The sequence below is a fragment of the Metopolophium dirhodum genome, chromosome 8, assembly GCF_019925205.1.
Source record: "Metopolophium dirhodum isolate CAU chromosome 8, ASM1992520v1, whole genome shotgun sequence".
Classification (NCBI taxonomy): Eukaryota; Metazoa; Arthropoda; class Insecta; order Hemiptera; family Aphididae; genus Metopolophium; species Metopolophium dirhodum.
Window position 1 is genome coordinate 21950542 of NC_083567.1, and position 15860 is coordinate 21966401.

Here is a 15860-nt window from a genome sequence, read left to right on the forward strand (position 1 = left end):
AAAAAACAATTTGATTTCGTCAAAAACTGCTCTTGCGTAAAAATTTCTATTTTTTTCCTTTTTTTCGATTATTTTGAGAAATACTGGGAATTTTAAATTTAGACACTGAAGAGTATCAACTAGATCAAAATTGTTATCAGACATTTAGAAGCCATTCTCTAACTTCTAAGTTGAAGATTGAAGCATTTTTATTAATAAGTAACCATGACAACAAAAGCCTTAGCAAAAATCGGTCGGACACAAAAAATCTTGTATCCAGCCCAACTGCATATTTATGTTGAAAAAACATCTTAAGCCGCGTACACACTTGTAACATTTTCTGTTACGCTGTAACGCCGCAACACCGTTCCACCAGTTGTTGGTAAATTTGGCCGCATCAAAGGATGTTACGCGCAAATGTTACAAGTGTGTACGCGGCTTTACAAAATCATTACATTCATCGCTTCGCTCAGAATCTAATAAAACAATATCATTAATTACAATGTGTAAATTTACTTTAATTTACTTTAATTGTAGAAAAAAAATTCAGAGTTAATAATATTAATTATGGTCTGTTATTATTATTATTAATTATAATACTATTATACATTTTATTTTTGTACAACCTCTTTGCGTTTTAGAAACATCAAACAGCTGATGTTATAATTTTGTTATCACTTATCACTTATCACCAAAGAGGTGAAAATGGGCATATGGCGCATGCCGCATTGCACTATCCAACCATCGGTTTTTCGCTTAATCCTTAGTTAGTTAAAAAAAAACCGTGCTCTTTTAAGTAACAATAGTATTTACAAAGTTCGTTCAACATTCTCATTACATTTTTTAATATAAAATGTCAAAATTGACGAAATTTTTCGTTGGGAATCTGCCGTGGACAGTTAGCAGCCGAGAACTCCGTAAATACTTTGCATCATTCGGCCACGTTGCTACTGCAGACGTATTGTTCGACCACTCTACTGGTTTGTCGAAGGGCTACGGATTCGTTCAGTTTTCTACAACAGGTGGATACGAAAGCGTTTTAAACAATGATAAACATGAATTAGACGGGCAAACATTGGTTCTTAAAACAGCTGATATTCAATAATTGTCTCTTACTAGCAAAATTCCTGTTTTTTTTTTTTAATAGACCTATTAGTATATAATATAGTTTAAGTAATGGATTTTAATTCTAAAAAAATATGTGATCAGTTTGATAAAGCTGTCTCTTTTATTTCTGGGTCTAATTTATCTGATGTTGACACACAGCTTAAATTGTATGGGTTTTATAAGCAAGCAATAGAAGGTATATGTACTCAACCAAAACCTCCAATATATGATCTAAAAGGTCGTAAAAAATGGTATGCCTGGTCTGAAATGGGTTCAATGTCTAAAGAAGAAGCCATGACATCATACATAAATTTAGTAACGACAATAAATCCAAACATAGAAACAGAAAAAACTGGATGGGTGACAGTAAGTACATTTGCCAATGATGAACTACCACTGTCAGAAAATGAAAAAACCATTAGTGATTGGGTTAAAGAAGGGGACTTAAATAAAATAAAGACTTTTATAGGCAACATAAATGTTCATGATTGTATGGGAATGGCACCAATCCACTGGGCTTCGGATCGTGGAGATTTGGAAATTTTGAAATTTTTAGTGGAAAATCATTCGGCTGATGTCAATTTACAAGATAATACGGGCCAAACAGCTTTACATTACGCTGTATCTTGTAGTCATGAAGAGATATGCAAATATTTGGTTAGCATGGGTGCAAGCAAAAATATTCAAGATGAGGATGGATTTACTGCACTAGAAATGTGTTTGGATGACAAATTAAAATCACTATTGTCAATAAATTAAATGTTTATACACAATTCTATATTTCTATGTATATAATTATAATTATGATATGTTAAAACCAAATTAAAAATTATTGTATGTAAGAATAAAATTTAGTGAGTATTATGTAATATTTTTAAAATAAATTAAAATCATTTTATTCATAATTTGAATGTTTTTTTTTTTATTTTCATTAAATAAATAACAATGCATAATAAATAATTTCAAAAAATATGACCTCGGTATGAGAAATTGTAAAAAGGTCAATAAAGTTATACATGATATAATTAAAAAAAAAAAACATAATGTTGGTACAAGCCACACCATTTTCCATTTTGTATTTATCTTATTTCTACTTAAGATGATTATAATATTAGGTGTCAATGTTAGTTATATGTTTAACAATAATACCCTGAAAGTGAAAAAGACTAAATATAATATTATGAATAACACTTATAAAAATTCACAATAGTCAATAAAACTTAAATAGTAAAATGTTAAATGTAAAATCAGAATTTAATTTGAATCGGTAGATAATATGGGTTTATATAATTATATTTATTTGCTTACAAATTGAACTTATAAATAAATTTTACATTTAAAACAAATGGTTTTTATTTAAAAATAGGTAGTAAAAAGTTTTGCAAATAGTAGGTATACAATTTAAATAAATATCAACCTATGCATTGAGTAATACTAAGTATGTTTTGTTAGTATTTTGCTAGTAAACTTAACAATGTAATCAATCTTGAAAAACAGTAAAACATTCAAAAATAAAATGTCTGTTGTAATTTAAAGAATTGGTATAGGGAGTTCGTAAAAAAAATCAATTGTTTAATATTAATAGCCAGCAATTTAAATCGTATTTGTAAAATATTAGTAAGTTGAGTTGGAAACATTATAATGATAGTATTAAATTATGCAGTAAAAAATGTAAAATGTTTAGATGTAAGTTTAGTTAAATCAGTTGGTCTGTTGGTAATTGTATGTAGGTCATTATTGAGTAGGTATTGTTCGTTGTCAGAATACATTTTATTATTTTTGTTACAATTATGTAAATGTATTATCTATTCATTATATTTACAAAATTAAGTACCTTTAAGTTAGGTTTTTAGATTAGTTATTGTTCAATTAAATACGTCGTATGTTTCAGTAAAATAACCAATGTCCAATTGTAACTAAGTGTAATTTGTCATACCCACAAGGCACAAATATTTATTTAAGCATCACACATTTATAATAAACCATAACATGATTTATATTATATTTTATTATTGAAAAAATGAACAAATTATGTGCCCCTAAATTATTGGGTACCTACAGCATTGGAATTGTTTCATAAAAAAATATGAATTAAATTGTACATCATTATAGTTGTGTTAGGTAGGTCGTATATACATAACTGTTTGAAAAAAACTGTCTAATAAACAAATTAAAATTAAAATTATATGTTGTGATAGGTAGGTAATTAAAACAGAAGTGTTGACTGTGAGGTAATATTGTTAATGTTAATTATGTTGGCAACTTGTGTCTTAATGTCAATGGGTAGTCACAAGGCTTTTGTTATTATAAGTTACAGTGGTTTCATGAATTTTGAAAATCATAATGGTAAATTGGTAAGTACGTTTTAATATTTTGTTTTTCATAATTTAAGTAATATTATTATTTGTGATGCATAATTTATTTAAACATAATGTTTTATAATTAAATAAAAAGTGCAAATCATGATTGATATTAAAATACGTTATATTCACAGCATTTTGTCAGTGAATGTTTGTTTATAGTTAGGTATTTAAGTAGGTACCTATAGCTTGATGTATTGATGTATTGTACTTGTATTGTTGTACGTATGTATAATGTATATAGTAAAAGTATTGGTATCAATGTTTGTATCAGATGTACATTGTTTAAATATAAAATATTAGTAATAATACATTGTTAGTTGTTTTATGAAGTTAGGTTGTTGTTGTTAAAAAGGGTAGGGTAATAGCGACTAACCAGTAGGGCTTAAAGTGCTTAAACTTAGTTAGTTTAGTTTAGTAACTTATTTTTTTATAGTTAGTTTTCGTCGTTTAGTTAGTTTAGTTTAGTAATTTAGTTATTTTTGTCAGTTCAAAAAAAAAAGAGATTGTTCATGTTTCAAAAAGTATTGTTGATGGTACTGTGTAGTATGTTTATTGTTTAAAACCTTTAACAGACTATTATGATGTAGTGATATCGTAAAGGTAAATATAGTCAAGGTGGTCGTTGTCAGAGAGTATTAACAATTGAAGTAGGTACCTAGTTTTTAATTTTATCCAAAAAATGGTACATATAAATGGTTTTTATTATCTTCAAAGTTTGTCAAAGTATTAAAATTAAAATTTCTGTAATCAATGTATCATTTTTATTGGTATTTGCCCCAAAGTAATACTATACTAGCTGAGATTTATAGAACAAATATCATTTGAATCAGTATTTAGTAGACATGTTAGTTGTATAATATTATATTACCTATGTAAATATATTGTTTAAACTAAATCATTTAGTGTTTTCATTGTCAGTAAGTACTAAATAGTAACCTAGCAAGTAGTCAAGTTAAGAGTACCTATTTCCCCTCGAAGTAATTCCAACAGGAAGTCCGGGGAAGAGTTGGTGAGTATTGCTGATAAGCATAAAAAAAATAAGAAAGAAAAAGTTAAAATTATAAGTATATTATATGTATAATATGTATGTATGTATGTATAAAGTATGTATGAATATATTATATTTGTGTGTAAGTATGTTTGTATGTATGTTTATAATATAATATGCATCAATACATGTACTTTTGTATTTAGCTGCAGCCCGCAGTTCCATTCAAAGATATTTTGGGGCCCCTTTTTTATTTAAAATTTATTTCAGGATCTTAACTCTAGGTACATATCACAAATAATAATATAAATAATATAATCTTTGTAGTTCATAACAATGGTTCATTAATATTATCACAGTATGTTATAATTTTTATTTATTTCATTTCATTTTTTTTTTGCATGAGTACTTGGGGTCTTCATGATTATTTGGTCTTAGGGGGCCAGGGTCTTTGACCCAGAGACCCCACTTCTAAACAGGCCTGTATGTAGGTGCCTATATATATTACGTTAATACATGTACTTATATATATATATGTTAATTTGTGTGTAGGCATGTATGTATGTATGTATGTATGCATATTTGTAGGTAGGTACCTATGTATAATGTATATATTATAATATGTAATAGTATGTATGCTTCAATGCATGCATGGATATGTATAGGTATCATGTGTGCACTATGTATGTTTTTTTGTACGTATAAAGTATGTGTTTATATATCAAAATATAAACCTGTATGTGTTGGTATATCAATTTATGTAAAACTATGTATTTATTTTTTTTAAGTTGTTATTTAAAAAGCAATACTTTAAATAATATTAATTTTTTAGTACCTATGGTAAATTTGTTAAGTTGGTATTGGTTATTTGTGATTTGTATAATTTAGTTATATAAAAAATCAATAGTTAATAGTTAATACATAATAGTCAAACATGTTATAGTTATATCTAATATATAGGTATTGTTCATTATAATTTATAGTTATTGTTAAATGTTAAGTTGGATTTGGACAAGTTTTTGATTTGTAGAAAAGTATAACTTGTTAGTTGTTCAGACGTTAAGTTGAGTTGTACCTATATATGTTAATTATTAATGTAATAGTTAAATTAAGTTGGTTAAGTAAGTTAAGTTAAGTTGGTTTAGTATGTTAAGTTAAGTTGGTTATTAAAAAACTATTTAGAGATGGGATTATGGGAATGTAATGGCCTAAAAATACCAAAAAAAATGCTTTTATTCATCAAAAAATCAAAATAATGCACTGAAGTTTTCTAATTTAAGTACCTATACCTTATAGGTATTAATGTTCAGATGTATGTTATAAATGTAGTAGGATTCAACTTTCAGGTGTATTAACATTACTTATTAGGTACCTCGTACCTACCTATGTATATTATGTCTGTAGTCTATATATATATATAGAATGTAACGTATATTTTATATAGTACAAAATAAAACATCAGTTGTGTTGATATTTGTATATAAAGTCATCACTTGATTCTATAAGTCTGCTACAAGTTATTGCTTATGTCTTATAGCTATAACATGAATACATGATAGGTACCTAGGTACCTTATAATGTTATTAAAATAAGCTATACCTTCTTTTTCAAATGTTATGTTTTTAAGTTGTAAGCTGTAAGTTAAGTAATACAACTATAACAAATGTAACTGTAATAGACGAGATTTCTGTCATACATTATTATTGCTCTAAAACATATTATAACTTGTAATGCTTGTATTTGTTTTTATTATTTAGCGCGTCTTGATAATTCGACACTGACCATTTGTATAACTATATAAGTCAATATGGGTATAATATAGTTATATAGAACGTATGTACTTGCTGCGTAGGCTGGTTAGTAAATAGTATAGGTAATATTATATTATTATGTTGGTTGTTGGGTAGGTCGTAGGTAGGTACTAGGTAGTAATCAGTTAGTAGGTAGGTACCCACTTTACAATTTATAATTTATTGTATGGTATGATATTATGAATAATCGTGATGATGTTTGTTGCTACTTGTTGTAGGTAGGTGGTACTTACCTAGGTAGAAACTTGTCTACTTCTTACAGACTGGTTCAATGGTCTAGTGTAATAAAGTACGAGTGTATAGTTGAAATCGTTCAGTAGTTGTAAATGTAATTGTTAGGTACCTACTTAATTAATGATACATTTTCGCAGATTTTGAACACATTAAAAATACTTAATGGATTTGTTATACTTGACTTGTATATAGGTAAACTTTTTGAAAAGCAGTCTTTTTCCTGTTTGTACATAGGTATTTATTACTTTTATAATGTATATAGAGTATAGGGTAAATGTGTTGACCGTTTTCCGTCGGTTAGGTTAGTCTTAAGTTAAAATGTTACGTCTAAATAGGTTTTTGTCACTAAAGGTACCTGTAGGTATTATAGTATTTAGGTATATATTATGTAGGTACCTATAGGTGGAAATCCATGAACATTTCAGGGGGGGGACTAACATTATTAACATTAATGTGAGTGGGGGGCTAAGCCCCCGTAAGCCCCCCCCCGTACTCCACCTATGTAGGTACTTAACTAAATATTAAGGATACGTTTCATTTTATTTATTTGTTCGGGTTGTTAATTTTTAGAATTCTTAGCATTTTGTAAGTAATAAATAATAATAAATTGTTATATTTGGATATTTCTGTTAAGTATAAAGTTATTTAATAAATTTGAGTGTCATATATGTTTTTTTTATTTGTATGTCAAATTATTGTCGAGTTAAATAATAGTTATACCTATATAAATATAATTCAAATTGCTTATAGAAAACTTAAAAATGTAGTACCATTATATCTGTGTACTGGTACCTACCAATAATAATAACAACTGAAAAATAAATCGATATATTTTCTTCATTATTAGACACAATATTATGTAAATTGTTAATTTAATTTAAAAGTGATTATAAACAGCAGCAGTTTTATTATATTTAATATATATATATATAATGAATATAATTTAAAATTTTAGTATATCTATATTAAATACGTATGTATACACTATACTTATTAAGCTATTTGGATTATATCAATATTGAATATAATATTATATATTATTATTTATTAGTAAATAGTAATGTTACTGTTTTTGTTTAAGTTGTAAAATGTAGGTTATATTTGTAGCCATGTGCCCATGTCCATGTGTCCACGTATACTATATATACATACATAATAATTTACAGAGTGATTCTTAAATTCTTTCATCGGTAAACATATTAATCAACTCAAAAAATATTAACGGTTTCGAAATAAAATTCGTTTAATGACTTCCTGCAGATGCGACAACTTTATATTTCCAAAAACGTTAATATTTTTCGACATAATGAGTGTTTAGTGTTTAAAGAATCAAATAGTTTCTCCTGCAGTATATTATAATACATTGTATATTTAATGATAATATGATACATAAATATAATTTTTATTCTCATCGGTATTAGTCGTAAAAAAAGTTGTTCAAATGTAGATGTAACTGTTAAAATGTATAATGAAGAGGATACGATATGTCGTTTTCGTTTTGCTTATGTCAATGGGCATTAGTTAAATCATTTTTGTAGTTTGGTCTTGTATAGATTAAGGCATAATATTATACCTATACGTTTGTATTTTTCCGTTAGGTGGCTGCGCGGTGAACGGAGAAAAACAGGCTAGCATATAGTGATATCATATTTAATTGTTAAATAATATTATGAAGTTAATGTGCATATTAAAGTGGTTTTCTTTTGAACGAAATTGCTAAAATCACAAATCGTTTGTGTGAGATTCGGATGGACAACCACAATAATTAGGGCGATGGACACCCTCGTTTGGATGAGTTTATGTATAACGCCCGCCATCATAATATCATACTTACGTCTTTGTGATAGAAAAGTCAAAACAGGAAATATATGACAATGTGTGAAAGAAAATGGAGCCATTGTAATATTATAATAGGTAAGACACGTGAAATGTATATTATTTGTATATTATGTACTAAGTATGTATGAATGTATATGATACCATATAGGTACGCTTTAAATTGATAAAAATGGCTCAAGTGGAAATCTACTTGCACATGTTAATGACCTTGCGACCCACTTTCTATCTAAGTTTTCATTTTTGCGTTCTATACACGGTTGAAAGGGGGAACTGGGATTTAAGTGAAAGCCCAAAGTGAAATTACAAAGTCAGTAAATTAACATTGACATGCGTGTGTAGATGAACTACCGAATTCTATATTACTATATGTATGTATAACGACATAACGTTATAACTACATATATTATATTGTTATTACTCTGTATAAAATTATAAAACATTCATTAGGTAGCGAATAATGTAAAGGGTGATTCACCAAGCATGCTCAGTTTACTTTTATCATTTAATAATGGACATTTTTGATATTTTTAATTTTGAAGTATAATTTTTTTTCAAATTGAAATCTCCCCTTTTCTCATGAAGATACTTAAGACACTAAGAACCTAAGCCGATAGGTAATTTTGGAGGTTTGAGATATACCTACTGTACATCGAATACGCTTTAAAAGTGTGGTGTGCAATACTGCGATTATAATAATTCATTGTGGACTGTGGGCGTTTTAAAATTTAAACCAATTATAATATAATATACAAAAATATTTAAAATGTAATATTATGAGATGCAGCTGTGCAGATCATCCAGGTGCTATTGGTAATAGGTATAGGTACATATAATAAGCGCATGTAAATATATGTAAGTAGTGAGGAGTGGTCAGGAGTGAAAATGTCCGTTATCTGTACATGATTTCAAAATAGATCTGGTTGAAGTCGTAGGTATAGGTTGTAACATATAAAATATACCCATAACATAATTTGTAATTTTGTTTGATTGATTATTACAGTTATTAGTTTATTACATATAATAATATAGGTAATATATATTATGCAGTAATGTGAAGTCATATATTTGAATTTAATTTGTGTGTAGTAGTCAAGTACGTCAAGTACTCAAGTAGGTATATAGTCAATAGTCATATAGTATATACTCATATAGATTGTTATTCCATAGGTATTATATGTTTAGAATGTTTAGATTGAGACTTACATTTGTTTTGTTGTATTTAGATTTTAGAGTTAAATTGGTAGGTACAATAGGGTTTTAAATATTGATTGTGTAAAACTATTTACATCATATAGTATGTGTAGGAGTAAAAGATAATAATAGTAGGTATATATAGTAGTAGTACAATGGTATATAATATAATAGTCATAAAGTCACGTATACCGTATAGGTATGAATATATTGAGTTTATTTGTGTAAATATTATACCTATAGAAAAATTTCATTAGGTATTAAAAGTCTTCAACACAACAAGTTTAAAAAATATACATTTATTTATACAGCAAGTACGTATACAGTAGAGTTAATATGTATGTGTTTATGTACAGTTACGTTAGTAAATACTGTTTTTGTTTAAAATAAAAATCCACATGATTCGTAATATATTGATTAGTATTGTTGATGTACAAAAGTATATTAAGCACACGTTAAAGTTACACATATTATGTTTGTATTCATAATACACGATATTATAGTTGTATACAGTTCAATGAAAAATAGCTGTTGTTAGTATAATATGGTTAAGTTGTATGTTTGCATATGTCGTAGTAGTAAAGGTATACATTAAATAAGTACAGTATACTGGCTATTATATAGTGTAGTATGTAATATGTTTATGTATAGAGTGAATTGAAAAACAATAAATTGAAAATTTCGACTATGTGTTTTTTGTTCTACAAAAAGTTAATTTGCCGGCCCTGTAGTTTCAAAAGTCCCACGGCGGTATTTTTGTCAAACAACATTTTAGATGAAAACCGGTGGGAAAAAGTATAGGGATTGCAAAAAATTATTTTATCACAGCCATGTTTAAAAAAAAAAAAACAATAATTTATCTACAAAATAATGCACTTTAGCAAGTAACCTATAAGATACACTATATACACTATAGGTTACACGCGTTTTTGATATAAATTATATAGGTATGTTTAAATATAGTAAAATATCATATTACATATTTATTTAAAATAATTTAGTATTAAACTGTAAAACCTTAATTAATTGATTAACTAAAAATATTGATCGAATAAATAAGTTATGTACAATGTAGTGGAACTATCTATCAAAAAGATCGTGGTTGTTGACTAAATTTTTTTGCACGAAATAATATAGAACTGCAGTACCTACCTCGTCATATATAAATCGATGATAATCGATATAAGAGTGAAATGTTACATACCTTCATATGATGTCCGTATTATATACATCATATATTTGTATTATACGAATAATTATTTATTAAGAAATAAAATGAGATTTGTTTGTTTTGAAAATAAATGAAAATCCCATTTGGTCCACAATAAGGTAGTGTACAGCGAAAGCGAGACTGTTGCGATTTCCACGACGTTTCAAAACTGTAAAACAAAATCAACATTAAACAACAATTACAAAATTCAAAACACATTAATTGTTATAATAACTACTATAAAAAGTGCACACCGCGAGTCAGTGACCAGTATCAGCTGCAGTCATCGATATATTATTATTTAGTTTAATTAGGATTTTCGTCCAATAACCGGTAATTATTGTTATTATTATAAGTGATGATTAGGACAATAAACTAATCTTGACTGAGCAGCTGCCGCCGCCGCCGCAGCGTCGATGAATGGTGACGACTGAATGCGACGGCAAACCCACCCGCTGATGTTTTATATACATGCTAATTTCGTATACGCATTTTTTTACTCATTATTTTCTTATTTGTCGTCTTTCGTTTTAACGAGCGATGACGGAAGAAAGCAGAGAAATCGTGAAACGTCAAATTTCACACCCGTTAAGACTCGAAAAGAAGAGAGGAGTGTGAGAGGGAAAGAGAAGAAAGAAAATGAATATATATAATATTATATTATTATTTTTATTATTATATCACACAGTGCACACCAATGCGTAAGCATTAAAAAAGCGCGCGCTTCTGATTTCACTATGATAGTTTATTATGATGTATAGTGCGTGTGAACCCAAAGGACCTTAAACAAACACTATACCTACACACATGCGCGCTGCAGTATACCCACTGCTGCACAGATCACGTGAAATATATATAGTATATGTTGACTTAGTGTCTCAAACATAATATTGTAGGTAGATATTGTTGGTAGAGAAAGTCAATTGAACGCGGCCGAGATGAGAATCAAATACCTTTTATACGTTTTCTTAGAGTTATGGTTTTTTATAGAGTTTAATATATATATATATAGGTACTGGCGTACTGCAGCACTATACAATGATAATATTATGTACCTATGTAAATATAGAGACACATAATTCAATGGAAACTATACATTTTGACGGTTTGAAACGGTTTTGCGTGCACGAAAATACGCACTTGTACATATTAATAGTGTTATACATGTTAACTGCAGTTGCATACAAAATTGGTCAACTTAAAATGGTTTACAAAAACTTGATGCACCAAGCATCGGTTACCTACTAAAACATGTTTAAGATACCTAATGGCTAATGGACTATATTAAATTCACTATTCATTCGTTAATTAATGTTTAGTATAATTGTTTATGCCACCCACTACCTAGCATTAATGTGGCATTAATGCATTACCAAAAAAGTCTTATATACTGCGAGTATTGGAAAAGTTCTAACTACTCTACCATTAACGACTGAACGTCGACTATTGGAACATAATTAATGTTATTTGGTCGCAGAAGTCCATATAATAATTATTAACATATTAAACGTGGGTCGATATTAATGACAATTAGTAAATGTGTACATAATACTTATAAACTTGTAACTTATAATTAAATTGTTCAGAGTCTACGAATAATAATGAGGGCATGTTTGTCCTATTTCTATACGATTTACGTGCGTATACGTTTCGCATATAATTATAGTTAGGTGCGCGGTACCCGCCTCATAGTTTATACGCCAGAAACATAGGCAGATACGGTGATGGATAATAAAGCTCAGCCCTTTAAAATAATTCCTTACCCCTCTCCAAGTAATTTCTCGATTGATGAGGCAAAATTATTATTGTATAGCTCTTTTTCCTTCGTGACGATTTGTTATTATTTTAAAAATTGGAATACATTTTATAGTCTATTTTTGGATATAATACATGGTTTTTTTTATCTTTGATCCACCCGTCGTATCCGGAAATTAATAATTTCTAGGAATCCAATAACAATGGAAAAGTTGAGTCGAACATAATTTTTATGTTTTTCTATTATTAAAATATTGATAAAAATTATTTTAAAATTTCAATAACTATATAATTTATATTATAAATAGATATAATATTATTAATTGCACTATAGGTACTATAATATCATACTTAAAATATTGATAGGGACGTATTTGAATATAAGTATGTACCTATATAATCTGTATTTAAAAATAAAAAGCTCACCATAAAATTATAATATAATAGGTATGGTAATTATAATAGGTAAGTCTATAATCTAGACATCTATAGCCCTTGGCTGTGGATCGATGATACCCGCGGGCACTAGAACCATATTATAGACTACGTATGCATGACCATTACAAAGACCATTCTCCGATACGAATAATATTCCGATTTGTTATAAATATGTTATATACAATAACTGCAGTTATATTATTATTATGGAGAGTCAAGACACGTTTTTTTAACGTGAGTATTAATTTCTTATCACGCGTATGGTCCGTATTATAGGTATAGTCACATGTGCCTATATAGGGAGTGTTGGGATGAGATGTGAGCCGTGAGGGTGAGCTTAAAATTTCTAACAAATAGTATATATAATATATATTAGGTATACCCGCGTAACGTGTATGGTATACATCCATATTCTCTTCTCTTCTCGCAGGAGGCGAAAGAGAAACGGTCAAGCAGCATTGCATCCTCGGCGGATTATGTCATATTATAGGAGATACGTATGTTTACTGTGGGAATTTTATTTATTTTTTAAACTCGGCGGACTTTCTCTCACCGCAACCGTGTTTACGTATAGGTAGATAGGTTGGTAGGCACGCGACACGCGTGTGTCTATATAGTATATACGCTCCAGTTGACAAATAAATAATAACCGTATATATACATTTTGTGTACCACAGTGCGTTATAATAATATTCCCAGATACAGCAGCCGCAAGCGGCAAACGGACCGGCGCCGCGCGCGATATGCGATCTCGCGAGGCGTGACATTCGCGAGATTTTTTTTAAAATTAATATTCAAATGAGCCGTGAAAGTTGAAATCGTTAACCGGCGCGCGCGTACAAATCGTTTTAACGGCGGCGGCGGCGGCGATGATGACGACGACGGGTGGCGGACGTACGCACGAAATATAAATGATCTAAAAATCATTTAACGGTGACATTATTATATAGTAACTTTCTATTATGCGCGTGTGCGCTTGTTATTTCCACAGACGACCCGCCATCATCCGGTTGTTCGGGATAACATTACATCGTAAATGCGACTGCAGACGACGACGAGTTTTCCGTGGGTTTCCCGTGTTAGATTTTCACGTCGGCATAGATGGAAAGGTGGCCGTAATTGCCTTTCACTCGTAATACCGACCCGTTGAGAACGATTTTTTATTTTTCTCTTAACGACCGCTATCGTTATTCAATATAATATACCGATAAACGCGTATATTAATTATTTTGTGTACGTGTGTATGTGTGTGTGTGTGTTTGTGTGTGTGCGCACGCTCGTACCTAACCTATATAGATAACATTAGGTTTAAAGGTCTGAGGAACTCGTCGTTGAGTTTTCGCAATTAACAATAATTATATCTTTTTGATATTAATTTAAGGCGGAAACCGAATAGAATATTATAGTATTCCGTATACAGCCTATATGCTTTGAACACTCAAAATAATTACAGTAGTTATTGTGTTACAACAATTTTGTTGTGAACTAACCCGAAAAGAAATGTATATATTTTAATCGGTTTGAAAAAGAAAACTATATTTAATATTTTGATAATTTAATCGGTCTGAAAACTATACTTTTATTCACCATTGTATTCTTTGTTGTTGTAGATTTAATTTGGCGTGGGTTTTTTCAGTTTCAGCGAATTTTTGACAGTGAAAAAGTCTGTAATATTTATAGAACAAATACTCAACCGAGTGCGCACTGATAAAATCTGTCTATTTATTTTCTAATAATATACACACGAATTATGAAAAAAACTATCTCAATATTGATAAATCCCTTGACTGAAATTAGCGAACATTAAAAAATTTAATGGAATAAATGTAATGTGGAATAACTCGCTTTCTTGGAGCACACAATTTATTACGTGCACGTGACTTTTGCTGTAGTACGAGTCATTGGAACTCACGGATGTACATAAAATGCCTATACAAAACGCCGTCTTAATATGTTTTGGGAGACGAAAACCACGTAAGTTTACGCGCAAGTATACCACAACAGGGACTGGTCGAAACCAAAAAATAATAATAAGTCAACGATACCAATAATATTGATCAGAGATTTTCCGTATAAATACTAGATTTTAAGAATAATATTCTGACTGCATTTTGGTGCGACGCGCGTACCATCTAATCATGAAATGTACGGGTCCCAATATACATTTCGAAGGTGTGCAAACGATATGCTTATGAAAAATGTATAAAATATTATATTTATATGCGCAAAAAAATTATGCTTGGAAGATTTACGGTCATTATTTTATAGACAAATGAAAAATATCAAACCTCGTGCTCGCCCCGCCGCCGGAAACCGCGTCGCGGGCCGCTGTGATGCTGCCTCCGCTGTTGGGCCCATTGCGGCGGCTGTGGCGGCGGACGGTGCGCAGGTCGTCGCTGTTGCTGTAGAGGCGCGCACGACGGTCATTGTGATTTTTTCCTGTGCAGCTTGTCGTTCTGCTTCATCGTCGATATGGCGTTCACCGATCCGAACAGGATTTTGGCGGTGACCTGGACGCGTCGCGGTTGGGCGGCCGGACTGTCACCGGCACCTCCACCGCCGCCGGCCGACGATGGACCGTAACCGCCGCACGCACCGTTCATACACTTGGTGGGACCGTTGTTGTTCACGTCACCGCCCGTCGACCGCGTCGGGGAACCGTCCGGCACCCTAGTCTTGGACGAACCTTTGGATATCTATTCATGGACAAAACAAACGAAAACGAAAAGAATCAGTAAAGTGGCTGCTGATCAAAAATATATTTGTAGACTAGCGTCCGCACGATTTGAAAAAAATTCTGAATGTCACAAACCGGGCGGGCCAGACACCGGGGTATACTGAGCGGGGGTGCTAGAGCGTGGTGGTTGGTACGTTATTTGACCATTATTTCCGTTCACGGTGAGCAATTAATTATATTAGGTATAGGTGTATCATTTTTGTGTCCG

At 30.2% G+C, this 15860-nt stretch overlaps 1 protein-coding gene and 1 long non-coding RNA gene across 2 annotated transcripts; one reads left to right on the forward strand and one right to left on the reverse strand.

The window, feature by feature from the left end:
* Positions 1-1012: 1012 nt before the first annotated feature.
* Positions 1013-1991, forward strand: LOC132951296 (uncharacterized). The gene has a single exon (XM_061023114.1). It carries the CDS (start codon positions 1156-1158, stop codon positions 1843-1845), a length of 690 nt encoding a protein of 229 aa, XP_060879097.1. The 5' UTR covers positions 1013-1155; the 3' UTR covers positions 1846-1991.
* A 7717-nt stretch (positions 1992-9708) lies between these two features.
* LOC132951297 (uncharacterized) lies at positions 9709-15343 on the reverse strand. The gene is made up of 2 exons (XR_009665323.1): positions 15204-15343; positions 9709-10891 (listed from the first exon to the last, which is right to left on the reverse strand). It is a non-coding gene; the product is annotated as an uncharacterized LOC132951297 (long non-coding RNA).
* Positions 15344-15860: the final 517 nt, after the last annotated feature.

Coding starts and splice junctions, on each gene's coding strand:
- LOC132951296 (XM_061023114.1), top strand. CDS start 1,156: ATGGATTTTAATTCTAAAAAAATATGTGATCAGTTTGATAAAGCTGTC.